This window comes from Chrysoperla carnea, chromosome 5 (assembly GCF_905475395.1).
Source record: "Chrysoperla carnea chromosome 5, inChrCarn1.1, whole genome shotgun sequence".
Taxonomy (NCBI): Eukaryota; Metazoa; Arthropoda; class Insecta; order Neuroptera; family Chrysopidae; genus Chrysoperla; species Chrysoperla carnea.
In genome coordinates this window covers 59,759,140-59,770,452 of record NC_058341.1, presented here as the reverse complement: position 1 = coordinate 59,770,452, position 11,313 = coordinate 59,759,140, and the positions used below count along the sequence as shown (strand labels likewise).

The following is an 11,313-nucleotide window of genomic DNA, read 5'->3' as shown; positions in this document are numbered from 1 at the left end:
TTAGGCATTCACTAAAATATTTTGTGCCAACAGAAAAATTAAGAAAAAGACACAATAACGTAATGTAATTTTTTATTATGCATCAGTATAATAGCGAATGCGCATTAAACGACTTATTTCTGCTGTTCAAGTCCATTAACTACCGATAATTCCCGTTCCCGTATATATGCCCCGTTATGACTAGATTAAGTTAGCTGAATGTTCTTTGAGGTCTTATAAACACGTAAAAAAAGTTTCATTAAAATCGGTGCTTTTTCATTCACAGTGCCTTTGTGATTAATTTTGTTTTCAAAGATTTCACATGAAAAAGCTTCTTCCCCAGTAAGAAATCACTCGAATTAAACTCTGTTTTTTAACCGACGAAAAAACAAAACAGAGGAGGTTCTCAAGTCAACGTGTATGGTTTTTTTAAATGTACGATCACGCATAACCTTTTACAGAGTAGTCTCTAAGGGTGGGGAAATAGGGGTGATTTATTGTTCATTCAGAGACTTTAATGCTGAGTTGTGAATTGCAAAAACTGACTAAAAAGTATAAATAAAAAATTTTAAATTTAAAACAGATCTGCAACTTTTTGAAATTTTTTTACTATTTTAGTTTTCTGAAGGTGCTTTACTCCAGGTGGCTCCACACTTTGTAATCGTGTAGGGCCATCTATTAGTTTGGATAATAATTTACCTATTTCAATGGTTGTTGGGGAAACAATATTTTATATATTTTTAACTAAATAAACAATACGTCTTTCAAAATTCGTTTGTATGTCGTTAAAATTCGTTAAGTTTCTTTGTGTGTATTCTCAATTGATTGCATTTATTAACATTTTGTGGGCCATTTGTGTAGGACTTTATTTAAGTGTTTAGGCCGTTTTCATTGTGTCTCTATTCATTAACTAATTATTTAATTTAGCTTAGGAGTTTATTTTAATGTTTAGGTCTTGTTAATCGTGTTGATTACCTTTAGATCGTGTTTACTTGTGATTGTTATTGGACTATTAACGAATTAAAATGGTTGGACATTGCAATTAACTTACATTAAACTAGTAAATAATTGTTAATAATAATGTTAATATTAAAATAAATGCTATTTTGTTTTAAATTTTGCAATAAATACTTGTTATTTTATTTAAAAAAATTCACTTTATTTTATTAGAAGATAAATAAATACAAAAACATTAAAAAAAAAGATAAACTGATTAGAAATAATTCAAATAGTACCTAATTCCCGCCATTTTTTTTAAATTGTTCACTGTAAGTGCCTTACTTCAGGGGGCTTTTATGACAACATTTCATGTACAGTAGAATTGCCTATTTATTATAGGTTCCATGTATATGAAATATGTCAAGGTATACTAAGTTTAGTCCCAAGTTTGTAACGCTTAAAAATATTGATGCTATGAACAAAATTTTGGTATAGGTCTTCATAAAATCTGCACGCCTGTCATTACGATAACACAAAAACGAAAAAAATATCAAGTTGCAATTTTTACAGCGTGCTCAGGTCGTAAAAAGTGAGGTCGGGATCGTAAATGAGTAACATAGATCAATTGGGTCTTGGGTCTGTAAAACCCATCTTACAAACCGTTAGACATAGAACAGAAGTTTAAATGTAAGAAATGTTTTTATAAAAAAATAAACAACTTTAGTTTGAAACATTTTTTCGAAAACATTACTGTTTACCCATGAGGGTACAAATTAGGTTCGAATATTGTATAGTATATTTTATATGGGAGTATCAATCATGTGTGTGTGACATGTATGTATGGCTGGTAATCAACACTGTCTATACATGGTATTTCAACAATTAACTCAGTCAAGTGTTTGTTTTCATTTATTTATGTAATTAATTATAATCTGTGATTTGAACACGAAATCGGACACAAAATTTATCGATATTTAACGAAGCAAAATTTATGGATACGGTTTTTTTGGAATGTAAACACTTGCTTCGAAAAGAAATTTGTGTGGAACCATTTGTAATCTTTTTGTTGTTGTAAAAGTAATAGAAATAAAAAATATCATATTTTTTATTTGTGGTTATGATATTGACCAATAAGATAAGAGAGTAATAGTTGTTATCAAGTTGATAGAAATTAGGGAGAAGCATATATAAACAAATGATAATTGATATGAATTATTTATGAGCTTTATAAAATACAAGCACAATATAAATACATCAACTTAGTTTGCTCGCTCATTGAGTTAGTTCAGTTGCAACGGCTGTAGTGGATTCAAGTGAAATAACACCATCATTATTGTATTGCGGTAAACAGGATTGGATTTATATTCCTTAACGTAAAAGAAAAAGAACTTGTGGCTGATTAACTTGTGTAAATCATAAAACCACACGTTGTGAGACATGCCCGTAATTATTTATACAAAAATGCACGCGAGCATGTTGGAAGAAATGGAGTATTATACCAAATTTCCGGACAAATATAATGAAGGGAGTTTTATGCTCAAAATTGATTCAAAAGACTATTTAGATGCAGAAGTACCTTTTATTTGGCAATAATAAAAAAATTTATGTCATAATTGTTTTCATCATATTCGCCTTCAAACCCAATTATTTCGTTTTCTTATTCAATTTTTTTTTTGCTTTTCAGTCACTTTTTTCCTATCTATGCTCGCTTTTGTTACCACGTAAGGTCATTTTAGAATAATAAGTTAACAATTTTCACTGAAGAAGTGCTTGTTCCTTTTTTTGACTTTTGACTTATTAAACTATCTTAATCTCTATCCTTATTTTAGTCTTAAAAGAAAAGGCGCGAGTTCGCGTAAGATTTTTTTTCATAAACATGTTATACAATAGTTTAACTTTACCCTGTTACAAAAAATTTTACCGGACAAAAAGGGGCACACAAACAAAAAACTTTGAGTTTGATAAATGTAATGAAAAAAGTTATCTTTTTAACAGCAAATATGAATCACAAAAATTTAATGTTTCTATTACATTAAAATTAAATACTAATAAATAAAGCAGAAACCTTCGTCTTCATAGTCTATAAATCTATTTCCCGATAAAAGGAAAAACACTCTTAAAACTACCCTTTTCACTTTTATTCAGATTAGAAAGATGGAGTTTTTTTCATTCGATAAGTAAAAACTTTGAAAATTTTGAGATATGCGTCGCAACCTCTCGAAAATGGAAAAAACATCCCCAAAACTACCTTTTCTCTTCTATATATGTTAGAAAGATGCGGCTTTTTACTTTATTATATTATAAATATAATAAAGTATTGCGATCGAAAACAAATCGATATCGGGTTTTCAACGAAAATACACGTTTAGAGGGTCCCTGATTCCAAAAAAGTATTTTTTTAAAATGTTGCGTCCGTCGGTATGTCGGTATGTCTGTTACCAAGCTGGAGCCTTCAATTTTCAACCGATTTTTCTTAAACTCGGTACATAGGTTCAGTATAGTCAAAATTCCAGACGATTCTTTCATTTTTTCCCTAGGCCTTTTTTCAAGCTTCCCTCTAGGCCAAAACAGGATTTTTGGGGTTTTCTCAAAAACGGCTCTAACGATTTCGATTAAACTGGGCACAAGGCTAGATCTTAAGGTGTTCCTATCATTGGTATAAGTCACATATTCGGGAAAATACGAGAAGGCCCACACCCTAGGGAAAACCTTTCCAAATATAGGAAAATGGGATTTTGTAGGGAGAGGCTGAGGGGACAGTAGTGAAACTTCGTATCAGGGTTTATATCAACAAGGTCCTAGGTTTGACATAACTACCCTCTGGGACCTTTCCCCCTGGAGCCGTGGAGCTGGAGGGGATGAAATTGTCAAAAGTGGTCAAATCAACCCTACCCAAAATTGATCAAATATTATTTAAAATGTCTTTTAAGTAACTTTTGTAACTTGGTAATCTTTGCTTAACCTCACCCTTACCAAAGTACATCCTTCTAAATATTATATTAAATCCAATAAATACCTAAGCCTGTTCCTCATTATCGTATGATTCCAAATATACCGCTATGCTTGTATATCTATAGCTAAACGGTCTTGTCCGATGTTTCGGACCGTTTTGGACTGTTTATTCAAGAGTTTATGGACTGTTCAAGTGCAGGTACAGGCCAGTACATCTATAGCTGTCTTGTTCTTTGTCTGTGTGGTTTCTAAGGCTACCAGCCTTTCTACACTTAAGTCTTTCTACCATAGTCAGGTTCTCTCTGTTTATCTCATTATTAAAAGATTTCCACCAGATTAGGATTCCTTAGGTGATAATTGGTGTTACTATTTGAATGTACAAAAATGGTGTCCACAAAGGTTAGGTTAGAGTGGCTGTCCTGGGGTGGGTCACACTTAGACCATAGGGTCCGTTGTGCGATGCCGAAAAAGTGTTGGCCCATCCCCGGCCACTACTCCTTGAACCATTTGGAGATGTTTAAGGACAGGAGGAGTGCTTTGACGTCGACGGACTCATGGCAAGAGCCGGGTAGTGACAGAGAAGATGAGACATTGTCTGCTCCTCCTCACCACTGTGACAGCTCCTGCGGTAGCCGTGATACACTGCCAGGCCCAGGCGTTTAGCATGCCTGCCGCCCAACCACTGCCCTGTAATAGCCACAACAACTATGCTAATAGAGGCCCTTGGAAGTGACATAAGATCTTCGGAACGCCTACGATTATACTCAGAATATATCTGTCTTGTAGTACCACTACTGCTACATACTACAAGTACTACATACTTGTAGTACCACAAGTACTAATACATTCCTCCCTCCATCTAAGATTGGCCTTTTTTAAGATATCGTCTTTGAAGAGCAACTTGCAGTTTGCAAATGGAACTTGCAAATACCCATACCAGGTTTACATTCATTTGTTCCGCCAGTTCATTTAAGGACGCACGGTAGTGATAATGATTTTTATAAAAATATGAATGAATTCCAATCCTGTATTCTCTAAATATATATACAGGAATAATAATAATAATATTATGATTATTATTATTTGAATTAAATGAGTTATGTTGGTTTTGTATATTATATAAATGCTTGTGGAAATTGTTGAGTATATAATATTATAGTAGTTGTGTTGTAATCTCATACTGTATATTCTATACTATAGTCATTTTAAAGCAACGGTGAAAAAAATTCTTAATACCAACCAATATGTGGTTATCTCAACCTCATCACGAGATCAAATATGGCGAATGGTTCCATGAATGTGATACAACTACTGTACGGGATTGAGTGGTGAAGTTGACACAAACGCATGAATTGTTTGTATGAAAGTAATATACTGTCTAAAAATTTCAAATATTGTTGTTTTGAAATGCAACATAGTTTTAAACAATCAACATCAAAATACTGATGTGATTATCACAACTACATGAGCAGGTAAAAAAAAGGTTTATACCTGCTAATAGGTTTATTTAGAAAAAAAATTAGATAGATTTCTTATGGTCGGATTTGAACCAGCGACGTATGGACTATTATTGATTTTAGTGTCTTAGAAGTCACATTACAGCTTAGCCAACTGCGCTATTAATGAATGCTTGATGCATATATAACAAAAAATAGTATACATTATAAAAATGATCAATAAGCAGTTTGTCTGTAAGTTAGTAACAACAATCTTCATGTAGTTGGCTCAATCACATAATAGGTTGGCTGATAAGTCCCCGGTCTGACACATAGATGGCGTCGCTAGTATTAAATGCATATTATTTTTATATAGTACCAACCTTCAAATGATTCGTGTCAAAATTTGACGTCTGTAAGTCAATTAGTTTGTGAGATAGAGCGTCTTTTGTGAAGCAACTTTTGTTATTGTGAAAAAAATGGAAAAAAAGGAATTTCGTGTTTTGATAAAATACTGTTTTCTGAAGGGAAAAAATACAGTGGAAGCAAAAACTTGGCTTGATAATGAGTTTCCGGACTCTGTATTTTTTCCCTTCAGAAAACAGTATTTTATCAAAACACGAAATTCCATTTATGGACTAGACATGAGAGATATGCGATCATTATTATAGCCAAATCCTCTATTTAAAGCAAACGTAATGAAATTTACTATTAATTCATCGGTTCGCTTTATTTACACGATTATATATTCTAACCAAGTATAATTTTATTTTCCATCACTATAATGCATGACTTTAAACTAAATTAAATGTCTTTCATAGAAGTAATGAATTTGTTTATTTCACTTCATTGATTTTGTATCAATGTATTCATATTTTAAATTCAATTGTAAATACAAATATTTAGCTGTACTTGTTCCAATCTTTAGGCAATTATTTGAAAGTATTTTTACTTTTACTTTATGTAACGGCCAACTTCGGGATGAGGTTGTCATTATTTTAATTTTTTTTTTTCAGTGTAAGAAATATCTTACCGTTTTTGGGAAATTTACATACTAATAAGGAAAAAAGGAAATGCAAAATTGTATGAAAAATGAAATGTAAATAAAACTAAATATGTTAATTCGTCAAAAATACAATTTCTTTACCCCATTTTCAAAAGTAGAACGGGAAATACTAGCGTTTTTTTCTTTTAGTATTTATTTTACGAGTTATTTTTTTTATTGCAATTACAAGAAGTGACGTACCTACACAATTATTGAAAGTACAATTACCAAATTTGAAATAATGTTTCGCCAGTGTTGAGCTTATGTTATTGTGAACTTGATTGGATACCTTCATTTTCATCACTTTTCCTTTTTTTTACATACATTGCCGATTAGTTGATTAGTTTTATAAGAGATACTCGTATTCCATTAGATATTATTATATATAAAAAATTTATTTTATTCTTATTTAATTCACATTATTACTAGTCTGATACCCGCCCACCTCACTGTGTTGTGTGAAATCGTAACAAACAAACATCCTTACTTTCACATTTATAATATACTAGTTTGATCTATACTTCCACCGTTTTAAAGCCTCCAACTCTCTTGATCTCACTTATCCTCCTTCCATAACACTCAAAGGGATTGTTTTACATACAGCTAAAATATATGCACAGTTTTCAATTTCTATACCATATATAGGTATATGAAATATATTAAGGTATACTAAGTTTAGTCCCAAATTTGTAACGCTAAGAAATATTGATGCTACGAACAAAATTTTGGTACAGGTGTTCATAAAATCACCTAATTAGTCCATTTTGGATTGCCTGCCCGCCTGTTTGTCAACACGATAACTCAAAAATGAAAAGAGATATCACGCTGAAATTTTTATAGCGTGCTAAGGGCGTAAAAGGTGAGGTCGAGTTTTGTAAATGAGCAACATAAGTCAATTGGGTTTTGGGACCTACCTTGTAAACCATTAGAGAAAGAACAAAAGTTTAAATGTAAAAAATGTTCCTGATAACAAAATAACCAACTTTTGCTTGAAACATTTGTTCGTAAACATCGTTGTTTAGCCTTGAGGCCGCAAATCTAGCCCAAATTATAAAGCATGTATTAAATGGGAATATTCCTTAATCACGATGTCTATACATGGTATTTCAACAATTAACTCAGTCAATTGTTTGAGTATATCAGAAAAGATGGCCATGAATTGTTTTACGTACTTTATTATAAATTTTACAGAAATCTTTAATTTATGGTTCATAGATGGAGCAGTAAAATGTCAGATTAAATTTATTTTTTTAAAAATAATTTATAAAAATATGTATCTTTATAAATTATAACTGTAATGTGTTATTCTGATGTATGAGATATATTATAAATGCTTGCGTTATGAGCGTTTTACTCACTCTCGATTTAAAACATAAATAACTTTTTCTTTTCAAATGGTATATGTAATTGAAACTTTTTCTATCTTCGTATAATCTTGTTTATTTTTGAATTGTGAATTTTTCAGAATTTTTCAACCAATTTACAGTTAAAAACAAAATTTTTTTTTCAAGGCCTACAGAAATAATTTCTGAAGGAACGCGTAATGAAAAAAAAGACCACAATTATTGTAGTCTTTTCTTTCATTATGCGCATAAACTTGTAACGAAAAAAGTAAAATCTTCGCATATTTTCGGACCTGTTCGTATATTTTCGTAGTTTGAATGCTTCTTGTCTGCCCATAATAGAAGCCGTTTACGAATTGATTTGTAAAAATTCGAGTTGTCATTATTATTATTTTTTTATTGAATTAATACGTTTATAGGTACATAAAAAAAGGTCGCACAAAAAGTTAGTGCGCATCTTCGTTTCTAAAACTACTCGTTTAAAAATTCGATTTCTAAAAATTCTTTTCGCAATAGTTGCGATGGAATAATTAATGAGTAAAACGCATGCTTAACGTCTTCAATAGTGAAGTTTTTATCCGCTGTCGATTCATTAATAGCGTCTCGTAGCGCTTTAAACATGTTATCGTTGAAATAATGTAAATGTGTAGATAAAATCGGTTCAATTGTCCTAGCTCTATTTGCAATAATATCAATTATATATATTTCCTCTCGAGCTTGTTCCACTTGATCTAACTTAGTTTTCTTGAAAGTACGTGCATAACCACAAATAAATAACATACAAGTTTTTATTTTTTTAATAATATCTTTTTGTTGTTCTGATAAAAACGTTGGTTGGTCTACAATTTCTACGATTTCACATTCAGAATCTTCTTTCTTAATAAATTCATTGTATGTTAAATCTATTATAGGAATTTCTAGTTCGTTTGATGGATTGTTTTTCAAATTTAAATTTCGACAATATTCTGAAATTTTAACCATTACATTATTTTCCGTTATATTTTCTTCGTCTGCTGATATTGTGTTATCAGTTAAAAAATTTGATAATTCTTCATTATTAATAATTGGTGGCGTAACACACGAAGACGTTACTTCTGGCGAAGAAGTTATACTTTCTTCATCAACACATCCGGTTGATATGACATCCGATAATGAATTAGTTTCCAATTTTTCTACGCTTGGGTCGTTTATCTCCGATCCGCTTACATTTTGATCTGTTTTTTCAAATTCGCCTACCTGAGTTTCATTCGATTTTTGCACATTGTTTTTTTCAAAATCTTGTTTTGACTGTTTGTAAGAATGACTTTCTTCAAAGTCTGTTGTTGGACAGATACTACAAATAGTACTTTTCCTTCTTTTTCTTTTCATTCTCTTAGGAATTTGGCCATCAACTAATTTTTCGACATCAGCCGATGGGCCAGAGTGGGCCAGCCTGAAATATTCAAAATATGATTTATAAGCATACAATTTTAGCCCTGTGAAAAATGCGAATTTTCTAAACTACTGATTAGATTCGTTTGTACATCATTTGTCCACGTTTGTCCACCCTCTAATTGGAAGCTAAGAGTCAATTAAAAATTTTTACATCAGCACCCCCAGATACAAATTTGCATAAAATTAAGATGTAATTCGTTTGAAAATTATTTGTCCGAGTTTGTCCACCCAAAATTTTTATTTGTCCACCCTTAAATTTTAAGTTATCGAGGAAATTAAAATTTTCTTTAGTTCATTTGTTCACCTAAAATTTTTTTTTCGCTAGCCCTCCAATTTTAAATTTTGAGGAAATTAGAATTTGCCATCAGCACCCGCAAATTCGAATTTTTACAAAATTCAGATGTGATTCGTTTAGCAACAGTTTGTCCACGTTTCTCCACCCAAAATTTTTGTTTCGCAACCCATCAAAATAAAGTTATGACAAAAATAAAAATTTTTCTCCATTAATAAAAAATTCACAATTCTATCACAATTTATAAAAAATGTGAATGATAAGCTTTTGTAACATTATTGGTAGGATTATTTTTATTGTTAGAATTCAAGCTAAATTGAAACAATTAACTAATGTGGCAACTTTTAAAAAACAAGTGTTTAATAAAAAGTACATATTGTTATTATATCTTATAAAAGACGATACTAAACCTTCTGTAAGCGAGTCTGCGTATCACTTGATCGGTTTGTGAATAGTTGTCACCTTAGAGTTTGTTTAAATTTTTGAATTCTAACAATAAAAAAAATCCTACCAATAATGTTACAAAAGCTAACCATTCACATTTTTTTATAAATTGTGATAGAATTGTGAATTTTTATTAATGGAGAAAAATATTTATTTTTGTCATAACTTTATTTTGATGGGTTGCCAAGCAAAAATTTTGGGTGGACAAACGTGGACAAATAATTTTCAAACGAATCACATCTGAATTTTATGAAAATTTGTATCTGGGGATGCTGATGTAAAAATTTTTAAGTGTCTCATAGCTTCCAATTAGAGGGTGGACAAACGGATTTTGGGTGGATAAATGTGGACAAATGATGGAAAAACGAATCTAATCAGTAGTTTATGAAACTTCGTATTTGGGGGTGCTATTTTCACCGGACTAACAATTTTAGTTTTTTTTTTTTTATAAGTAAACAAATTTAGAGTCCTGATAACTAAATGGACAAAAGGAATTTTTACGCTTGCCTTACGCAACGTGACTTAATTTGACAGATTAAGAGACGATACATTTTGAAACAACAACAAATATGCTGAAAAAATGCGGTATTTTTTTGGAACTTACTAAACCGCAAGTGCCCTGATTAAAATTGTTTAAAACAACATCAATACATATCAATAGTTTTTAAACACTTACGTGGTATTCATATTCTCCATTATTTCAAAGAAACAAAATTGTCTTCTTTATTTAAATTGTCTTAAATTCGAAAACGATAATTATTTGACAAATTAATAAATAACTTTCAATTACTATGTTTTAGTGAAGATAATGTATATTGTTTTTTGCTTTTTATACCTACAAATGAAAACAGCCTCCTATCAAAATCTCATTTACTTAAAATTGTTCGCCAAACGATTCAAAATTTTTTATAGAATAACGTAACTATAGTTACATACTCAGGCCCATACTCAGGAATTATTCAAGGGAGAGGTTCAAACTTTTATTCGCCAATAATAATTCAATTAATTTCAAAAATAAAAAAATATTCCGGGAGTGGAGTTAAATGTGGCTGGAAAATACGTGCTTTCGGATAAGATCCACTGCAAGAGAAAATGGTGGAATCCGCCTATTAGGGGGCCTAGAGGCTACAGGGTCTATAATAATTAGCTCCTTTGCCGGCAGTTCATATTCACGACTATCACAAATATCGACAACTTCAAGACATTATTACCAAAAAACGCAGCTCTGATATCGTCGTCAGTCATTTTGACGTGTTACAAATATTTCAAAAGAGTTATTGTAAAGTTGTTAGGATTTATGTATTTGTGGTATGGAGATCAGTTTAGATTTACTCTTATTGTTTTGATAGACGAAAAGCCAGAATGATTGCGGTATAAAGGAGAAATGATTATTTATATTGTACGGTATTACCGTATTAGCGTAATAGTAAGCTCCGTTAACTGTGCGGC

General features: G+C 31.1%; 1 protein-coding gene across 1 annotated transcript; it reads right to left on the bottom strand.

Moving 5' to 3' along the window:
• Positions 1 to 8,165: 8,165 nt before the first annotated feature.
• Positions 8,166 to 10,601, bottom strand: LOC123301265. Its single transcript, XM_044884000.1, has 2 exons — positions 10,541 to 10,601; positions 8,166 to 9,126 (listed from the first exon to the last, which is right to left on the bottom strand). The coding sequence occupies exons 1-2, from the start codon at positions 10,558 to 10,560 to the stop codon at positions 8,166 to 8,168; spliced, it is 981 nt and encodes a 326-aa protein (XP_044739935.1). The 5' UTR covers positions 10,561 to 10,601.
• Between the last annotated feature and the right edge of the window lie 712 nt (positions 10,602 to 11,313).

What these genes read in the sequence shown, in the direction of transcription:
- LOC123301265 (XM_044884000.1), bottom strand. Translation starts at nt 10,560, where the DNA reads ATGGAGAATATGAATACCAC. An exon ending in ATGGAGAATATGAATACCAC is followed by an intron (nt 9,127 to 10,540) that starts GTAAGTGTTTAA and finishes TGAATATTTCAG; the next exon opens with GCTGGCCCACTCTGGCCCAT.